This window comes from Pan paniscus, chromosome 3, assembly GCF_029289425.2.
Source record: "Pan paniscus chromosome 3, NHGRI_mPanPan1-v2.0_pri, whole genome shotgun sequence".
NCBI lineage: Eukaryota > Metazoa > Chordata > Mammalia > Primates > Hominidae > Pan > Pan paniscus.
The window spans coordinates 107,568,489-107,590,581 of NC_073252.2; the positions used below are offsets into that span (position 1 = coordinate 107,568,489).

The following is a 22,093-nucleotide window of genomic DNA, read 5'->3' on the forward strand; positions in this document are numbered from 1 at the left end:
TTCTAACAAACTTCCACATGAGGTGTTGCTAGTCTGTAGACTACACTTTGAGTATGAGGGCCATAAAGCACCACTTCTTTTAGATGGATGCCTCTATGACAAATGATTTTTGTTTGAGATACTGGACAAAGAGACTAGTCTGCTTTCTAGGCCAAAGACCTCATTTCCTACAGAGCTGTCCCCAGGGCTGAGGGATTCGATATCCCTTGCTGCACACCTCCACATATTTGAGCTGTGGCACCTATGTATAGAAGCTCTGCCCTAGGGAAACTTGCACATCTATACCAGGGACAAGTGCATGAGTATTCATAGTTGCACTGTTTGTGAAAACAAAAAATTGGAAATAACCTAAAAGTCCATTAATAGCAGAATGAATAAATAAATTATATTCTTCCATTGGATTTCTGAATAGCAGTGAAAATGAAGTAGAGCTGCACTCATTAACATGACTGAATCCCAGGAATGTAGCACAGGAAATATGGAAGAATACCTGCAGTATGTTATTGTTATAAAGTTTATAAAAAGAGCAAAAATAATGTCTAGAGATACTTATATGTGTGGTAAACTATTTGAAAACAAAAGCAAAAGAATAATAAACATGATTCAGGAGGGGGCAGGGGAATGCCTTCTGTGAGGAGCATATTGAGAGCTTCAACAATATTGGAAATGTTTTATTTTCAAAATTGGATGCTGAGTTCATGGGTATTTATTTTATTATGCATATATATGTATATATACACATACATACATGTGTATCAATACATGTACGTACACATATACCTGATATGATTTCATTTTATGGTTTTGAGACAGGGTCTCCCGCTTTCACCCAGGCTGGAGTGCAGTGGCAAGATCTTGGCTCACTGCAACCTCCTCCTCCTGGGCTCAAGCCATCCTCCCACCTCAGCCTCACCAGTGGCTGAGGACCACAGATGCGCACCACCACGCCCGACTAATTTTTGTATTTTTCAGTAGAGATGGGGTTTTGCCGTGTTGCCCAGGCTGGTCTCAAACTCCTGGGCTCAAGCAATCTGCCCACCTTGGCCTCCTAAACTGCTGGGATAATAGGTATGAGCAACCACACCCGACCCTAATTTTAGACAATTATATCTTTCTCAGTTTTTACTTGGATACTGTTAAATATTCTTAATTACTGTTTTATGTTGGCAGTTTTAGTGATAATGTCAGTTATCTATTGCTGGTTTAAAATAACAATGATTTATTATTTTTCTTGGTTCTGTGGGTTTGCTGGGTAGTTCTGCAGGTTTTTCTTGAATTCACTCATGTGAATTCATTTTGCTGGAGGTTTGCGGGACTAGAAGATTCTAAGATGGCTTCACTCACATGTCTAGCAGTTGGTGCAGACTCTTCACTAGGGTTCCTATGTTTTTCTGTACGTGGCTAGACCAGCTTCCCTGCATGATGATCCATGCAGCATTTCAGAGTGGAAAGGTGTAAGCTGCAGTGTCCCTCGAGACTTGAGGTCTGGGACTTGTACACTTTTATTTCTGCCACATACTGTTGATTAAAGCCAGTCACAGGGTTTGCTCTGATTCAAAGGGTGGTAAAATAGACTCCATATTGATGAAAGGAACTGTAAAATATTGTGATGATGTTTTTAATCTTCCACAATGATAGTTTGTCTTCCTACTAAAAATGATGAAACAGTCAGCATATTTAGACTACCTTCTTTCCCCATTCCTCATATGTGCTTATGTTGTTTTTACACTGTTAGGACATATAACACATTTTGTTTTGTCACCATATTCCTATTTGTTTCAGTCTCAGAACTAAGGTTGTTTACATATATACACACACACTATACATAGACACACATACATACATGTGCAGGTATATATATGTAGATTTGTTCAGTATATCGTGACTGCTCACCAGTAGTCTTTTGCCATAGGTTTTTCAGTTATCTCTTGGTTGGATAATCTTGAAGATTATCTTCAATAACTTACCCAGTATTTCTCAACCGGGAACGATTTTGCCTTCTAGGAGACATTGGTATTTTGAGCTATCACAAAGACCAGTGATGAGTCATGTGCACTTTATTCCAGAAGTTCAACCTCGTATTATGGTTAGGCCCTTACTTAGTTACATGTGAAATAAGGCATCTGGTTAGAAACAGCAAATGAGAAGTAGCAGTTTACAGTGCAGAATGAGATCTGAACTGATACTAGAAGTGTTTATGGAATTCAGAGACCACATTATTGCAGAGTCAAAAACCTCTTACTCACCTCCTTACCTGAGTCACCATTGCATAGTACAATAATCTGTGCAATAATTAGTATTCATAGAGATCATTAGTAAATAAAAGCTTTTTGAGATCACTTTGTTTAAGAAGGTAAGGAAGATTGCGAAATATTTTAGGAAAATTGTCATTAAAGTTTATTAAAATATTTGATGAGTAATTTTTCAGTTTTTAAAAAATCATTTGTACCACCTTTTCTAGATATACTAGGTAAATGTGATGCTATTGAAGTTTCTACAAGAACTTCAGATAAACTGTATTTTGTTAGTGATATATATTATTATATATTATATAATTATATATTATATACATTATATATAGTATTATATGTGGTACTATATTATATATTAATATATTTCAAGTTTCTGTGGATGAAATAGTTTCTTCTCTTCAATTGCAGATTCTTTATCCTGTCCTGTTATGCAAAATGTTCAGCCTCCCAAGTCCAGCCCAGTGGTATCCACTGTTTTATCAGGATCCTCAGGATCCTCATCAACAAGAACACCTCTCACTGCAAATCACCCAGTTGAGCCTGTGACCTCAGTTACACAGCCATCAGAGCTATTACAACAAAAAGGTATTTGAGATATTTATTATTGTATATGCACACAGACACACATACGTATTTATAGAAGATATGAAAAAAAGTTACTTATAATCTCAATCCAAACACAACTTTTGGAATATTAACTTACAGTGTCTCATATATGTTTTACATAATTACATACCATTTTGTATTTTGCTTTTCTTTTTATTACACATAGTTCTTCATATATATTGAGTCTTTATTGCTCTTTTTATGGCTAATTATTCATTGTGTCAATGTATAATGGTTTATTTCATTCCTCTGTCATGGGACATTTATTTCCTATTTTTTAAAGGTTATTATAGTTTCTTTTAGGATAGAGAAGCCAAAATTTTATTATTTAGTGACTCTCCATATCCTATTTGATTATTTCTGTGCTTTTTGTTATTGATAATAGAAAGTAAGCTTTGACAGAATTTTGCAAATGAAAGGGGGTGAAAATGAAATTGTAACCCATACTCTTGCGTCATTGAAGAACTATATGATTTATTGTTTGTTTAATATTCTCCATGTGTTAAGTAAGTAAAAGGTAATAAAATGTGTTGTTTTGACCCTGCTTCCCCACATTGTTTCTTTTGGCAGTTTTTGTTTTTGTTTTTCCTGTCTGGCTAAAATTCCAAAGTATTGATGTTTCAGGTTAATATATGGCATTTTTATTTGATCAGAGATGATTGAACTGTTTTCAAGAATCTGTAGTTTGTATTTCCAGAGCAACCATTGTATTATTTTAGGGACTGTACTCACTATGTAATGACAGCTCCTAACGTTGAGTGTGAAGAACCTTCTTATAGGTCTGAAACTGAGAAAAGGAAAAAAGCATGATAAATTCCTAGGGTGATCTCATTGCTTGTATCTGTTGAGTGTCTATGTGATCAACAGAGACCTTTCTGTCAATTGATCAGATGATACATTACACATTTTCTTACTTGGTTTTTTAGGAAAAGGAACTGCAGCACCAAAGAGTGTCTGTTGATTCTCAACAAACCAGTGGGTATACTGGAAACTGAATATAGTTCTTAGAAGTATTTGCCTTCAAAGTGAAGGTCCAGTAGTAGTTTTGTTTATCACAAATCAAAAAAGCTTTTAGGATAGATCAAAGCCCTAACTAAATGAATGGTGTCTTTTCTTGTTTTTCCTCTACATTGATGACTGCCTTCCATTTCTTAAATGTTTTGCTTTTTTTGGCCTATTACATTGCCCCTGCTGCTTATTTCTTCATATTGTTTTTTTTTTTTTTTTTTGGAGTTGGGAGTCTTGCTCTGTCACCCGGGGTTGAGTGCAGTGGCACGATCTTGGCTCACTGCAGCCTCTGCCTCCTGGGTTCCAGCGATTCTCCTGTCTCAGCCTCCTGGGTAGCTGGGGTTACAGGCGCACGCCACCTCGCCCTGCTAATTTTTGTATTTTTGGTGGAGATGGGGTTTTACCATGTTGACCAATCTGGCCTCGAACTTTTGACCTCAGGTGATCCGCCCACCTTGGCCTCCCAAAGTGCTGGGATTACAGGCGTGAGCCACCACGCCCAGCCCCTATCATATTTTCTTTTTTACCATCTTACTGTAAATACCATCCTACCATCTTTTTATAAATATTATTTTGTAAATGGTTTGCCCACTAAACAATTGCAATTATGTTTCTTCTTTTTTCTATTAAAATATATTTTGAAAGTAGAAGAAGCTGCCATTTATTGAGCACATACAATATATCAGATACTTTATATCTCATTAATTCACATATTAATCTTATGACATAGATATTCTTCCTTTTTTACAGATGAGAAAAGTGAGATTGACAGAGGTTAGGTAACTTGCCCAAGACTACAAGTTAATAAGTAGCAAAGCAAAAGATTTTTTAACTCAGATCTCTCTATCTTGTATTCTTTCTATAAAATAAAGCTGAATTTTTGTTGTCATTGGCTGTTGACAAACTAACTCTTGGTTTACCTAAGATAAGTTTCTTGCTTAAGTAACAGAAAATATCATACTGGGGACATCTGAATTGTAGTTTTTATTGTTCCTTTTTCATAAGTAGGAGAATGGCCTCTTAGTGACTTCTTTGTCTTTGGAGAGATCTGGGCTACACAACCTAATTGAGTCAGGGCTACCACATATGGTGGTGCGAATTGTCATTTGCATGAATGGAGCTTCTTCGAATTGTGCAGTGTATCATCTGCATAGGGTTTACTGTGGGCCTGATATGACCTACTAAAGTGATTATACTTAAAAAGAGATTAGCTTTTTTCTTCCAAATTCAAAGACACTGTTGCTTAGTTGTTCTCCCAAGACTAAGCATTTTTTTTTTCTGTTTTTAGGGGAGACATCAAATTTTTGTTTGGGTAGCCCCTAAAATTTTTTTTATAAACTACCTACTTGAACATTTTTTAGATTAATATCTAAAATTTTTCATCAAAAATTTAAATACTTGTAGTTATGCAGTTTTTAACATATATGCTGGCTGACTTTTAAAACAGAGATGTTACATTATTCTTTCAAATGTACCCTTTGGAATGATACCTACCATCGTCCTTTTGCAAAACACACAAATACCCCTTCTTTAACATTTGGGAAGTTTACATTTTTCATTTTTCTATTTGATGGCATATCCCCTTTCCTTAATGTAATAATAAAATATATTCTTACACTAGAAACTCTTTTATCACTCTATTGTGCTTTTCCATGACCATAATATATAAAATGAAATGTTAACATTTGTTTTATTATCTATGACTTTAAGTCTCTAAATAGTATATTTTCTTTTGAATGAAGCCGTCAATCATTACAACTTTCTCTCTCTCTCTTTTTTTTTTTTTTTTTTTTTTGAGACAGACTCACTCTGTCACCCAGGCTGGAGTGCAGTGGCATGATCTTGGGTCACTGCAGCCTCTGCCTCCCAGATGCAAGCGATTCTCATGTCTCAGCCTCCTGAGTAGCTGGGATTACATGCATGTGCCAACATGCCCAGCTAATTTTTGTATTTTTAGTAGAGACGGGGTTTCACCATGTTGACCAGGCTGGTCTCAAACTCCTGGCCTCAAGTGATCTGCCTGCCTAGGCCTCCCAAAGTGTTAGGATTACAGGCGTGACCACTGTGCCTGGCCAATCACTACAGCTTTTATTGTTGGTATAAAATTGGTCAAAACAACATAAACATCATGAATTTTGGTATTTATGTGAAGTACGTTTTTATTGGAAGTACATCTTTCAGTGAAATGAATGGGCTGTCTCCTCTCCCCACTATAGTTTTGTATCTGAGTTGAATATGATTCATTGTTAGAATATGATAATGTTCAGATAAATTTCATTCTTAGTTTTTATTTTCATACATATAATTGCTGAGAAACATTGTTCACATAAAGTAGATTAGAATTACTTGTAAGAATTCTGCTAAAGCAGTATCATTCTGTTTTGCTTTATTTTGCTTTTACTCTTTTTAACCTTCTGAGTTACATGTCAGAAATTATTGTTTGTTAGATTTTATTTTCCAGGTGGTAGTTAACATTATTATTTCATATAACAGTTTGTAATTTGCAAATCCCTTTAACTTTTTCTATCTGTCTTACTTTCTCATCACATGGAACAAGCATATCATATGTTTTCTTCCTTTTGTAAGTGAGGAAATTTAAGTTTAGAAAGGTTACATGTCTTACCTTAAGACCTACAGAGTTGGAAGGAGAGGTACCCAGGCCCATTGCACACCTTTTGCCTTCAAACTCAGTACTTGTTTTACTCTATCAGCAGTTATTCAAAATATTTTGAATTTCCTTCTACCATGGCCAATATAGCTTACCATACTTTTTATTATTTTTATTTATTTATTTATTTTGAGACAGGGTCTTGTTTTGTTGCCTAGGCTGGAGTGCAGTAGCTCAGCTCACTGCAGCCTCGACCCTTGAGACCACTGGGGCTCAAGCGATATTCCCACCTCAGCCTCCTGAGTAGCTAAGGCCACAGGCACACACTGCCACATCTGACTAATTTTTTAAAAAATTATTTGTAGAGATGAGGTCTTACAGTGTTGCCCAGGCTGGTCTTGAACTCCCAGGCTCGAGTGATTATCCCACCTTGGCCTCCCAAAGTGCTCAGATTACAGGTGTGAGCCACTGTGCCTGGCTACCATACCCTGTAAGTGTGTTTTTATCAAAAACAAGCTATGATACAGGCCATTTATTTTATGGATGATATCGCCATATGACCTAATTGGCAAAAGCAGTCCTCAAAACTTATCAAAGCATATACTACTAAGTACTAACAGATTCACTTGTTGGTAAATATTTTTTTGTTAAAAAGATGTAGAAAGTGTTAAATATTTTATAAAATATAAAAATTAAGAATTGACTATATTTTATCATGAAAAGGTTGTAAAATATTTTATTGCACATGTCACATTGACTGAAATCACAGAATTTTTATCTTGAGTTTTAGTGAGTATGTTTTAAAAACACTTGGTAGTCCTAGAAAATACTCCATTTGTTTTTAAAATAATTACAACTGGGCATGGTGGCTCACGCCTGTAATACCAGCACTTTGGGAGGCAAAGGTGGGTGGATCATTTGAGGTCAGGACTTCGAGACCAGTCTGGCCAACATGGTGAAACCCCATCTCTACTAAAAATGTAAAAAAATTAGCTGGGCGTGATGGCACAGGCCTGTAATCCCAGCTACTCGGGAGGCTGAGGCAGGAGAATCACTTGAACCAGGGAGGCAGAGGTTGCAGTGAGCTGAGATCATGCCACTGCACTGCAGCCTGGGTGACAGAGTGAGACTCTGTCTTAAAAAATAAATAAAAATTAATAAAATAAAATAATTAGCAGGACTGAGTGTTGGTGGGGGGTTCTTTTTTTTCTAATGATGTGCCCTGAAAAGAACAGCTGAAAATAATTTTAATTGAATATACCCAAAAACATGTTTTTAAAGTTAGTGATATAGCTCACATTTATTTCGTATTTAGTATGTGTCATGCACCATTCTAAGCATTTGAAATATATTAACTCATTTAATCCTTACCACAACCATTTGAAGTATTACCCTATTTTATAGATAATGTAAGTGAAGAACAGAGGTTAGTAACTTGCTCAAGGACATACCAGTAGTTAAGTGATAGAACCTGGAGTTGAACCCAGAGTCCTCATCTTTATCCATAATGTTACGCTCCTTCTCTGTTCAGTATTTCCTACTGTGTACTGTATAATAAGAGACTGGCATACATTACAGCAGTGTGTCATAGTAGGAATTAGGATAAACTAAGGTCATGTGTTTCCTTTGTAAAATAAAAGAAAGGCTGTCATTAACACGGGCACTTTTTTAGGTGGGTAAGTTTGAGGAAAGAGAGTACTTACAGGAATCGACATCTGAAAATTGATTTCCTTAAAACCATTCTTTTGTGGGGACCCTTGAAAAGTCTTCTAGTGTGTACACCTAGTTTCCAGTTTAGGAAAGAGAGCAGTTCCTCAAAAGTCTGAACTCCTGAATTTAAAAAAGCTAATCTCCACAAGAGATTTGTTCTCTTAAGATTAGTTTGATTTATTCGTGGTATAGCTGTGTCTAGGGAACACTGAAGAATATTAAGCAGCACCAAGGATATGTTCTCCTGGAAAGATTTGCCTGAGAGTACTTTAATGGTTGGTTATTTAAACTAAATGTCCTTTCGAAAATATTGGGGCCCTTTGAATAACAGAGTGCTGCATCATGTTAGATTCTATAAAGTGTTTCATGTTTCTTGGTTGAGTAGATTTATACCTTGGAAGCTCTGGTTAAGATAGAATAAATTATGATATAACATTCCTTCTCCATTCGGTGGTGGTGGTGGTAGAGGTAGCTACTCCATGTACATACATTTCTACAGTGGGTTTCAGGCTGAGCTCTGGGAAAGGATGTCATATTTTACCACCTTATATATTTGATCTATGTATCTCATACATAGATTTTGGCTCTTAAAGAGAATCTGAATTAGAGGCACTTCAGGAAGCATTCACATATCCTAGAATAGATGACTTGGCTATCAACCCCTTGCCGGCTGTAGCTCCCCATTTGTTGTAGTCTGTATGTACTATACCCAACCTAGAGCAGGGCGCCATGCCTGGCTAATTTTTTTTTTTACTTTTTACAGAGATGGGGTCTCACTGTGTTGCCCAGGCTGGTCTTGAACTCCTGGCTTCAAGTGATACTCCTGCCTGAGCCTCCCAAAGTGCTGGGATTATAGACATGAGCAATTGTACTTGGCTCAAATTTTCGTTTTAATTGGGCTTTTTGTCAGAAGAATGTGCCACTCTGAATTTGTTTTTGGTATTGTTTCTTGTATTACTTGAACCTATTTTACATTTATTTGTATTTTCTCATGAAGTGCTGGGATTATAGAGATGAGCAATTGTGCTTGGCTCAAATATTTGTTTTAATTGGGCTTTTTGTCAGAAGAATGTGCCACTCTGAATTTGTTTTTGGTATTAAGTTTGTTTCTTGTATTACCTGAACCTATTTTACATTAATTTTATTTTATTTTATTTACATTGATTTTTATTTTATTTACATTGATTTGAATTTGGGATACTGCTATTTTACCGATATTAAAAGATGTTTCAGCAAAGCTAGCAGATTTTTCCATGACTTTTTTAAGTCATTGTTGAAAGATCAAAGCTTCATTCATCTACAGTTTAACCTTTGCTTCTAAACTCAAATTTTATTCTTAATAGTTTTTTTTCTTACTCTAGAGATGAGTTGTTTATCCATGCTAATCAAGTATGCTAGTCACCTGAAAAAAAAATAAAGAGAGCATTAAAGCACTATTGTGTGATTTTGGTGAGGCAGGGCTTCATTGTACCCCAATATTAGGAAATGTTCTTAAAAATCCCCACTATGTTTCTGGCTTTCTTTTTTCTTTTTTTTTCAAAGTAGAGCCATGAGATTTTCCATACAAGGATGTTTATTCTTATTTAAGAAGTGTTTTCATTTTCTTTTTTCTTTTTCTTTTTCTTTTTCTGAGATGGAGTCTCGCTCTGTCACCAGGCTGGAGTGCAATGGCACAATCTCTGCTCACTGCAACCTCTGCCTCCCAGCAGAGGCGATTCTCCTGCCCCAGCCTCCCAAGTAGCTGGGACTACAGGCATGCGCCACCACTCCCAGCTAATTTTTGTATTTTTAGTAGAGACAGGGTTTCACCATGTTGGCCAGGATGGTCTCAATCTCTTAACCTTGTGATCCTCCCACCTTGGCCTCCCAAAGTGCTGGGATTACAGGCGTGAGCCACCATGCCCGGCCTTCATTTTCAATTAAGATAATTTTTATTTTCCCTCTTAAAAACTGTATATATGTTAATTTTTAAAGTCCTCATTCTACCAGATCAAATAATAGAAATACCCAATTACATTTTTTTAAGGGAATTAGTAAACAGTTACCAATACCAGTTTATTGTGCCCTTTTCTACAGAATCTGCCTTCTGTTGGTATATTTCACACAGGACCAGTCTTATTCACCTGTTTCAGACTCACATGTAGGCAATAGGATGACACTGACATGACTGGCTGTCTCAGAAAATTCAGTTTTCTGTAATTCTCACACTTGTAGGGTCACAGATAGTAAGTCCCCCAGCCCCCCGTCCCCCACTCCCAGAGTATCTACTGTTAGCAGAGAACTATGCCGAATACAGTTTTTTTCTTTAACTGTGATTCTTATTCTGTTATGGGAACTGAGTTTACCATCAAGGTAACATTAGCAGAAGGAAGGGGTACCACGTATGTGTTTTGTATGCTGTACAAAATCAGTTCACTGTAAATGATCACTGCCCACCAAAAATGCACAATCCCAAAGGAAATATACCACAGGGCCGTAAGGTCAAAGGAGATAAACATGTATAGAGCTCAGTAAACTTTTCAGACAATATTATTGCAGCTTCCTAAATACTAACTGTTTTGGACAATACATGATAGATACCTTTTCACACTTAAGCCAGTCCATATTAAAGCTGCTTTTACTAAACTGCTTTGCAGAGATTTTCTAATGGTTCTAGTTTTGATAATGAATTTGCTAATATTAATATGCATGTTGGGATGTTCTTTGGAATGTCAGAGTTCTTTCTCACTTTTAATGCAATGTCAAATTTTTATTTCTCATCTTTCCTGTTGGTTTGACTCTTATGTTTGTGCTTTCCACTTTACAGGCGTGCAGTATGGTGAATATGTTAATAACCAAGCTAGCTCCGCACCAACTCCCTTGTCATCAACTTCCGATGATGAGGAAGAGGAGGAGGAGGATGAGGAAGCAGGTCTGCTTTAGCTTTACACCAGTTCTTGATCTTTTCCTGCTCAAGTTTTCTTTTTGTTTCCACAGTCTTACTTAGCCTTTTAAAAAAGAGTCTTTGAAGATTTAGCATGATGAACTTACGAGGTTTGCATTATAGAAGATGTGTCACATAAAATAAGGTGTTTGTTTTGTTTTTCCTCCTTTAGGCATCTTTGCCATATTGTAAATAATAGAATCAGAATACCTCTTTCATGACAGTAGAGTGCATTCTTCTTTCAGAAATGCATTTTCTCCCATGTCACATGCAAAATAATGAGTACTGACTGAAGCTTTTGGCTGATGATTGCTCTAGCATCGTTTTAGGAATAATGCTTCATTTTCTGCTTTGCCTGCTACTTTAGTCTAATCAAAATAAGCCATGCGGATTTTATAATAGGGATAGAGAAATAGGACAGTGTTTCAGTGAGGTCCTTTTGGCTTTTCTTGTCATGTATTTAGAAGGCCCAGAATTTGTAGTTATTTTCCTGCTTCATGAAATAGTACATATCTTGCTAGCTGAAGAAGTTGTGCGTATGGTTATGTGTTGCAAACTGTTTAATATCTTTTTCTGCCTTTGATAGGTAGAACACTGCTAAAAATTAAGCAGTTCAGTTCCTCCATTAATTCTAATACAGGTTGAATATCCCTTATCTGAAATGCTTGGGGCCAGAGTGTTTCAAATTTTATATTTTTTCAGATTTCAGAATATTTGCAGCATATACATAGTGAGATAGTTTGAGGATGGGACTCAAGTCTAAATACTAAATTCATTTATGTTTCATATACACCTATACACATAAACTAAAGATAATTTTGTACTATATATATTTTTTTATTTTGCTTTGTTTTTTATTTTTGAGACAGGATCTCACTGTGTCACCCAGGCTGGAGTGCAGTGACACAATTATGGCTCCTGCCAACCTTCGCCTCCCAGGCTCAAGCCATCCTCCTGTCTCAACTCCCACGTAGCTGAGACTACAGGCCACCCTGCACAGTTAATGTTTGTATTTTTTGTAGAGATGGGGTTTCGCCATGTTGCCCAAGCTGGTCTTGAACTCCTGCACTCAGGGAATCCGCCCACCTCAACCTCCCAAAGTGCTGGGATTACAGGCATGAGCTACCTTGCCAGGCTTGTTCTCTCTCTCTCTCTCTCTCTCTCTCTCTCTCTCTCTCTCTCTATATATATATATATATATACACACACACACACACACGCACGCACACACATATATATACACACACACATATATTATACATATGTGTTTTTTATATATGTATTTATGTATTTATATATATATATGTATGTATATATATATATTTTTTTGAGATGGAGTCTTGCTCTGTTGCCCAGGCTGGAGTGCAGTGGAGTGATCTTGGCTCACTGCAAGCTGCACCTTCTGGGTTCACACCATTCTCCTGTCTTAGCCTCCCGAGTAGCTGGGACTACAGGCACCCGCCACCACACCTGGCTAATTTTTTGTGTTTTTAGTAGAGATGGGGTTTCACTGTGTTAGCCAGGATGGTCTTGATCTCCTGACCTCATGATCCGCCTGCCTTGGCCTCCCAAAGTGCTGGGATTACAGGCGTGAGCCACCAGTGCCCGGCCTTGTGCAATATTTTTAATAATTTTGTACATGATACAGAGTTTTGCCTGTGACTTGTCATATGAGGTCAGGTGTGGAATTTTCCACTTGTGGTGTCATGTCAGCCCTCATAAAATTTTGGATTTTGGAGCATTTAAGATTTTGGATTTTCACATTAGGGACTCTCAACCTGTAGTTTAAGACTGAACCAATAACTGATGATCTTTCAAGTTATTATATGTGACCATAATTCTCCTGTTCTAAATGTGAAGATCTGTTCTACAAACAATCATTTTAACCAAAAATTTCTATTTCCTGTGCATTTAAAAATATTTAAATCATTATATGCGACTCGAGAGGATAAAAATTGGGGGTGACAGGTGGGAAATAATTTTTCTTACTCTAAATATGTAAGTACCCATCTATGTTTCTGAAATTTTTTTTGTAATTTTAAATTTTAACAAAATTTCAAACTCACAGAAGTGTAAAAGAAACCCGCATGTACGCTTTACCCAGATAAACCATTTTTGCCACATTTGCTTTATAATTCTCTATCAACATATTTTTGCTATACCATTTGCAAGTAAATTGGAGACATCATGAACTTTACCCCTAATACTTTATGTTTCCTAATCATAAGGTCAGTGTCTTAAATAACCAAAATACAGTTATCAAGAAATAGAGCATTGATGCAATAATATCTGATAACACTGTTCATTGTCAAATATCAGTTGTCTGAAGTAGATCAGCTATAAAGCTGTTTTCATGGTCCAGGATCCAATTTGGATCATGCGTTGAATTTAGTTGTCATGTTAGACTCCTTTAGTCTCCAACAGTTCATTAGCCTCTTTCCTTGCCTTTACATTTTCAAAGAGTACAGGCCAGTTATTTTGTAAAATGTTCCCCAATGTGGGTTTATCTGAGGTTTCCTCATGATTAGATTCAGACCATGCATTTTTCGGAGGATTACCACTAAAACAATGTTGTGTTCTCAGTGCATCCTATTTGAGGCACATGATGTCAATTTGTTCTCATATTGATGAGGTTAACTTTTATTATTTGAATAAGGTGGTATCTGCCAGGTTTCTCCACTATAAAGTTACTGTTTTTCCCTGTTAAAATTAATAAGTCATTTGTGGGGAGTTTCTTTGAGACTATGTAAATGTTCTGTTCTCCAAAAAAGAAAAAAAAGAGAGATCAGAAAGATCTGGTGGCTAGGTGCAGTGGCTCACGCCTGTAATCCCAGCACTTTGGAAGTCCAAGGCAGGCGGATCACCTGGGGTCAGGAGTTTGAGAACAGCCTGGCCAACATGGTGAAACTCTATCTCTACTAAAAATAACAAAAATTAGCCAGGTGTGGTGGCGCACACCCATAGTCCCAGCTACTCTGGACGCTGAGGCAGGAGAATTGCTTGAACCTGGGAGGCAGAGGTTGCAGTGAGCCGAGATCACGCCACTGCCCTCCAGCCTGGGTGGCAGAGCGAGACTCTGTCTCAAAAAAAAAAAAAAAAAAAAAAAAAAAATTTAGCATTTATGGCTTTTTTCTAATGTCTTGTTTATTATTTTTCTTGAGTATATTATAGATTTAAAATTCCTGAGTTTTTATGGCATTTGGATTTTAATAATACCTAACATTTTTAGCACTTACTGAATGCCAGTCGTAGGAATACAGAGCTAGTATGTCTCCCTCGGTTTTTGTGTCAGTTTTTCTAGACTCACATCCCAACTTTTTTCACTTTCTAGCTTTGTGATAATGATAGTAACAATTACATATAGTTGTTTTAAGGATTGAAGATACTGTTTGTAAAGAGCTTAGAACAGTGTGTGGCAAATCGTAAACACTCAGAAAGATTAGCTGTCATTACCAGCATTGAGATTGTGTTATTGTCTGTTCTTCTCAACAATTCTGCAAGGCAGAAATAATCAACTCTATTTTACAGATGAATTAACTGCAGCCTGAACATGTTAAGTAACATTTGTCTGTGGTCACACAGCTGCTCAGTAGGCAGAGTAGAGATTCAAACTGAGGTCTTTCTGCAGAAAAGTATGAAAAAGAAGGTGTCTTCCTATCTAGTGAGAGAACATAAACCTCCAGAGTAGGTGGGAAGTAAAGGGCACATGACGGTAGTCACTACAGTGTTAAACGTACATGTTATCTTACTCCTGTGTTTTTTTCTACTCCACAAAATAAGACTATATTATTGACATTTTTACTATAATCTTAGTGTTCTCTATTAATGGTTTTTTAAAATAATATCTTTGTTGGTTGCAAATTAAAGAAACATTCTCAGTGGTGGGATGGGAAGAAAGTCTAGCTTTAAATGGAATTTTATTTTTTAAACCTTGCCCAGTTACAATAATTTATTTCATATGTACAGAGGTAAAAAGAAAGTGGCTGAAATTGGTGTGGGAATTACATGTAAGTGTCTAATAAAGTAGCGATTTGGAGTGCTCTGCTTCTTAAGCATTTCAGTGGCATTTATTCCCTTTATTTGTGAGATTTTTGTGTGTTTAGTTTATGTGGGATTGTTCTCCAAATTTGAAAAAAATTTACTAAACAGTGATGAAAAATCAACCAGCAGGATGGAGAATCAGAAGTTATTGGGTTAGCAGTGTTAAGTGTTGAGGAAAGTTTGGCTGAAAGCTGAGGGAAAAAAAACAATTGGAAAATCTATCAGGAGGTATCTGTCTTGTTTTGTTTTTTCCCCCTCTGTAGCACTGTTTGGAGATAGAGGGAAGAGAGAACACGAAGAACATTTCCTGAGTCTCTTGCTAATATCTGTTATACCTGTGATATCTGTGAAGTTGTAATAGTAGCTCTGTGGAGTAGGTGTTATTATGAAATCTGTCGTTACTAATGAGGAGCAGCTCAGAGATGTCAGGTGTCCATTTTCCCTCAACTGTTAGGGAGTAGACATGGAGTTTGAGTTATAGCCTTTTCATGTTTTGTGCAGGTTATGAGGAAATCTCAAATTATCTGGCTAATTTCAAGTTTAGCAATACTAGTAAGTATATTGCCTTTGTTGACCCATATTGCTTGTCTTTTAGAGACTGAAAACAGCTTAAGCCTTTTTTTTAAAGGCTTAATTGCTTTCTGATACTCTTCCCTAGCTTCAAGGATTCTGAGCTATTCTTCTGATCTGTTCTCCTCGTTACTTTAGATTTCAGCTCCCTCTCTTTTTCTCTTTCCTTTTTTCTTCTTTCAAGCTGTAACATAGAGCCAGTAAAAGAATGAGAGAAAATTATTTCCAAGTACTGCATTTCATACTTGACCCCTATTTGATCTCAGAATACTTATTATCAGTAATTGTAGTGTGAAGTGACTGAGGCAAATCGATGCTATCCAAGGATTAAGCATGGGACAAGTACCAAAGCCATTGATTCAGTGGAAACCAGCCTGTATGCTAAAAGCAGTATTTTGCTTGGTATCAGGATTCCAAAGATCAATATATTAGCATAGCTCTGGCCATCAAATACGTATAATATGATAGGGAAACAGATACCATATGATTACAGTACAACTTGAAAAGTGTAAGCAGGCGCGGTGGCTCACGCCTGTAATCCCAGCACTTTGGGAGGCTGAGATGGGCGGGCAGATCACCTGAGGTCAGGAGTTTGAGACCAGCCTGGCTAACATGACGAAACCCCATATCTACTAAAAATACAAAGATTAGCCGGCCGTGGTGGCTGGCGTCTGTAATCCCAGCTGCTTTGGAGGCTGAGGCAGGAGAATCACTTGAACCCGGGAGACAGAGGTTGCAGTGAGCTGAGATCACGCCACTGCACTACAGCCTGAGTGACAAGAGTGAGACTCTGTCTCAAAAAAAAAAAAAAAGAAAAGAAAAGTGTATTAATTCAGGATTGAGAATGTGCTCCAGCATAGAAGAGGAAATGATTTTCTGTGGGCATACAGGAAAAGTTTGACAAAGGATTTGAAATTTGAAGGATGAGTAGTAATTTGCCATGTGAAGAAAGGAAATTATGGCTAACAGACATAATGCATAAACAGAAGAAAAAAATGTAGTATTGGGTCAAGAGTCAGAAGTTTGGTGTAACTGCAAAATAAGGTAAAAGGGAGGATGGTAAAGGGACAGGTGAGAGATGCAGGTGGAAAGGACAAGTAGAAGCCAAATTTTGAAGTTTGTTTTATGACAGTGTGAAGGCATTTAGACCTTATTCACTAAGATGGTGGGGAAATTAGTGAAGGTTGTTTTTAAGCATGTTCAGAATGTTAACACATAAGTTTTCAATCAGGTACTGTTTTATAAAAATACCTTTTTGATTTATTTGCCAGTAATGGCATGACCTCTGATTAAGGCATTACTTAGAACGCATTAATCTAAATAGCAAAATATCATGAGTCTGTTTAGCTTACTGATTTATTTGGGTTTATAACAATTATCATTGCTTTGATATTTTGACAGGTTCAAAAATAGAGATTTGCAGTTATTTTTTCTTCTGAAAGTGAATTTAAAGTAAACTAGCAGATTTCAAACTATTCAGTAAACAAAATAGAATAAAAAAATTAATACTTTAAAACTTATAGCCTTATTAAAATGAACAATCTTTAAAATATTAACAGTTGATTTGACATGAAAGAAACTAAACATCTTAACTGAGTAGTAGTATGTTCTTTGGAATAAGTTCATATATAAGTAATCTTTTATCTTTGGACTTTATTTTTTTTCAAGAGTAGTTATTTCTTGATATATACATTTAAAAGTTTTTCTTAGAATGCCCATGATATTTTTAATAGCAGTTTTGAGAAATAATTCACATACCATAAAATTCACCTATTTAAGTTGTGCTGTTCTGCAGTTTTTAGCAGATTCACAAAGTAGCAACCATCACTACTATGTAACTCCAGAACATTTTCTTCACCCCAAAATAGAAACTTCATATGTTTTAGCCGTTTTCCCATTCTACCCTCCCCGCACAACCACACACAGCTCTAGGCAACCATTAATCCTCTGTCTCTACAGGTTTGTCTATTTTGAACATTTTGTATGTAGAGATCATATAATATGTGGTTGTTACTTGGCATCTTTCTTTTAACATAATGTTTTCAAGGTTCATCCACATTATGGCATATGTCAGTACTTTATTATTTTTTGTTACCAAAAAATATTCCATATGTGAATGTATCACATTTTATTTATCCATTCATGAGTTGATGGACATTTGGGTTGTTTCTGCTTTTTGGCTGTTATGAATACTCCTGCTGTGAACATTTGTCAACAAGTTTTTGTGTAGGTTTATGTTTTCATTTCTCTTGAGTAGAATTGCTGGGTCAGAACTTTGTATTTAACTTTCGAGAAACTGCCAAACTGTTTTCCAAAGTAACTGCACCATTTTACAATCCAACGAGGTTGGAATCCTCATTCAATTGGTTATAACCATCCTAGTGGATGTGAAATGGTATCTCGTTGTTTTGATTTTCATTTTCCTAATGGGATTGTGATGTTGAGCATCTTTTCATGTGTTTATTGGTCATTTGTTTATCTTCTTTGGATAAATATCTGTTCAAATCTTTTGCCCATTTTAAATTTGGTTATTTGTTGTTTTATTGTTGAGTTGTAAGAGTTTGTTACATATTCTGGATATTAACCCCTTATCAGATATATGATTTGCAAATATTTACTCTCATTCTGTGGGTTGTCTTTTTACTTCTTGATGATACGGTAACCTTTAGAGCACAAAAGTTCTTAATTTTGATGAAGTCCAAATTATCTTTTTTCTTTTGTTGCTTGTACCTTTGATGTCATATCTAAAAATTCATTTAGTCATGAGGATTTATTCCTGTATTCTAAGAGTTTTATAGTTTTAGCACTTACATTTTATGTCTATGATCCATTTTGAGTTAGTTATGGTGTAGGGAAGGGGTCCAGCTTTGTTCTTCTGCATGTGGATATGTCTAGTTGTTCCAGCACCATTTGCTGAAAAGAATATTATTTCCTCATTGAAATATCATGGTAAATTGTTTAGTTTTATTAAGGAAAAATATACATAACATAAAATTAACTGTTTTAAATTGTATAATTCAGTGGCATTTAGTACATGTACAGTGTTATGCAGTCCCCACTTCTATTTAGCTCTATCTAATTTTGTGAAGTACTAGACATTTTCATCATCCCAAAAGAAAATCCTACACTCAGTCACTCCCCATTTTCCCCTCCCCTCAGCCTGGGTCTTTCATATAAATAGAATTATATATATTATATATTATAATAAAGTATATATATGATATATACATGTGATATATACATATGATAATATATATGGTCTTTTTTGTTTGATTTATTTCACATAAGCAAATTTTCAGGTTTCATTCACATTGTAGCATGTATCCATACTTCATTTTTATGGCTAAATAATATCCCATTTTATAGATATACCATATTTTGTTTATCCATTCATCTGTTGATGAATATTTGGAGACTTTTGACCTGATATATCAGCATTCTGCTTTAGTTTAAAATTCACAAATAAAAGGAACACAAAGGAAAGGGCATTACTTTCCATTCTTTATTAAGAGGAAAAATATATGTGCAAAATCGTTCTACTTATCACGAAGAAGGCACTGCATAAATATTAGTGTCTTCTACCTATTACTTATTTTATGGGTGTCTTCATATCCACTGTCTCATTTAGACCTTATAAGAACATAAAAAACCACACATAGGACATTTAAAAAATCGTTAGCATTTTGCAGAAGAGTTATATAGCAAGTTACCTTCATTTATTCTTAGGAGAAAAGAACCACAAAGTTACATAGCAAGTAAATGATGGAGTTGATGTAACTGCAGTCTTTGCCTCCAAATCATGTTCTTTGCTGATAAGAAAATGTTCCTACACAAAAAACATCAGCTATTATGCCCTGAGTCGGTATACCTGATTCTCATGTTCATCTAAAATTACTCAATGAAAAATAATTATGCATACCTGTTCCTTCCCTATTACAATTGAAAATTAACCTAAATGTAGTTTAAACACCAGTTATAATACTGGTATTAATAGCAAGGGATAACCTCTGTAGCACAGAATTTTGTCTTACTGTGAAACAAAGCAAGATCTCTAACATAATAGAAGGATCATGCAGATTTTTTATTTTATTCTTCATAATATACGCTAGCATACGTACCCAGGATAATTGTAGGTCTCAAAATATTTGTTGAATGAATGGAAGAAGTATATTGCTTGTTCTTTTCATGTGACCTGTGACCAGATTTCATCATAAAGTGTCACTGAACTCTCATCTTAATCTTAACAGGTTTTGAATGAGCACACATAATAAAAATTCTTATAGTCTAACATTTATATGAATTAGTGTGCCTTTCATTTATATTACCTTATTAAATATGGCAGGTGTTATTTAATCTCTATTCAGCAGATATGTAAACTGAGACACAGAAAAGCTTAGTAGCATGCCAGATAGCAACCTAAGCCACAGACTCCTCATTTATGAATGTCTCAGTGTGCTATGATATAAATAAAAGTCATTAAAATTTAATTACCTTAAAATACCCTAATATTGATAAAATATATCTAGTAGTATATTTGGTAGATGTAATCCTTAAGATGTGACTATATTAACATTTCTATCAACCTAAAGTTTTTGTTTATGTGTTTGACTACTTTTAATAGTTTAGTATCTGTTCTTCTCTAAGATGCTTTACATGTTTAACTGAATTTTATCCCACTCATCAGCTTCATATTCTCTCCACTCTTATCTTCTATTCTTAACAGAAATTCATTGGTTTTTAAAATGTCTCTAGACATCAATCATTTTACTTTTTTACTAGAATCAGGAATTTTCCTAGTTCCGCAAAAACATCTTTTTCAAAATTGCCAAAGGCTGCTTTAAGATACTTTGTCATTTTAAACCTAGTAGATATTTTGGTTTTCCTTTTAGGTGTTGACAGCTCTTCTACCACAAGCAGTGCTTCTCCAATGCCCAACAGTTATGATGCCCTGGAAGGAGGCAGTTACCCAGGTAATTTGTTTTGTGCTTGCTTGATCTTCATTTTGAAAGTTATTGACCATCAGTTGCCTTCAAATGTGAACATGTATTACACATAATAGCAGGCTATATTTTTAACAAGAAAAAAAGGACATTTTTCTGGCACTTCTCAGCCTCAACTTAATAGCGTTATCACTAACAACTATGAAGCTTGTTTCTGGGGCTATTATTTTTTGTTGTTATCATACTCTTTATCTTTTTCTAAAAGATTTTCAGTAGCCTTTCTCTTCTTTCCCCTTCTTTTTAAAGAATAACTACTCCTTAAATAAATTTTATATTTCTATTGTCATGCTTAGGTCTTTGAATTTGAATTCTTTTCAACCAGCCTCTGAGTATAGTCTTTGACTCTTTGCTCCCTCAATGGCTTCTGGCTGCTTCTAGTAGGTAAATAGATGCTACCTTCAACTTGGGGGTAGGTTTTGGAGACATCACTTTTAACCATATCTGGAAATCACTTTAGCCATTACATTCAAGTACAGGATTGGATAGTATTGAAAGAAAAAACTATCATTTCATTTTAATATACTGTGATTTTTTTGCCCTCCTGTCTCCTATCACTGACAACCTGACAACTGTACCTGATCTCTGTCTCTCTTTTCCTAATGATTCCAAGCTTCGAAACTAACAGAAAAAGCAGTTTTGCCCTTCTTTTTATTTCTTATCTCTTTGTTGATGATCCAGGATGAAGTTTAATTGAAGTTGGAATGTTCTATACTTAAAAAAAAAAAAAAAACCCATACTATCTTGCTATCACTATTCTGTGAATCAGTAGAAAACTAATCTTTTCAGCTCAGTATGGAATTCCCTTGTAATATTTTAAAAATACTTGAATAAATGACTCAGTTTTTTGTAGTTAAGGATTTTTCCCCTAGGAATTTTGTGTGTGTGTGTCTGTGTGTGTAAGAAGTTGTAAACCATTCCAAAAACAATCTCTTATCAAGATCTTCTAGAAGAGTTGCTTCATTTACTAAAAGATGAACAACCATATAGTATCCCATGAGCTCTAGATTAATGTGAAATGAAATGTCTAGTGTAGTCTAGTTGAAAGATTCTGGCCCTGCAGTCAGACTTTGGTTTCTTTCTATTCATTCAGTCAATGAATTCTAATCTTATAATGAACTATGTGTTGGGAGTATTTCAGTAACCTTGGACAAGTTTTCTTCCTATTTATACTACACCAAAATTAAAGAACTATGTGAGCATCTGTAGCAGTAATGTTAAATGAATTGTAGGCCTACTATATGTCAGGTACTAGAATAGATCTATAGAAACCTAGAAATATTATTCTTTCCTGAAGAAGGGGAGAAGATTTAGACCTTCGTGTTTATTGGAGTGCAGTGGCATGATCGTGGTTCACTGCAGCCTGGTACTACTGGGC

The 22,093-nt window shown here is 35.6% G+C and overlaps 1 protein-coding gene across 8 annotated transcripts in view; it reads left to right on the forward strand.

Moving 5' to 3' along the window:
- The window catches only part of SEC24B (SEC24 homolog B, COPII coat complex component), a 107,802-nt gene that overhangs the window by 38,129 nt on the left and 47,580 nt on the right, over positions 1–22,093 (forward strand). For 4 of the 8 annotated variants that reach the window (XM_055111705.2, XM_055111706.2, XM_034958993.3 and 1 more), the window contains 3 exons: positions 2,661–2,837; positions 10,991–11,095; positions 20,608–20,688. In XM_055111705.2, coding sequence (XP_054967680.2) covers positions 2,661–2,837; positions 10,991–11,095; positions 20,608–20,688 — 363 coding nt within the window. The remainder of the gene's footprint in view (positions 1–2,660; positions 2,838–10,990; positions 11,096–20,607; positions 20,689–22,093) is intronic. The other 4 variants (XM_055111707.2, XM_055111708.2, XM_034958996.3 and 1 more) reach the window with 1 other exon arrangement.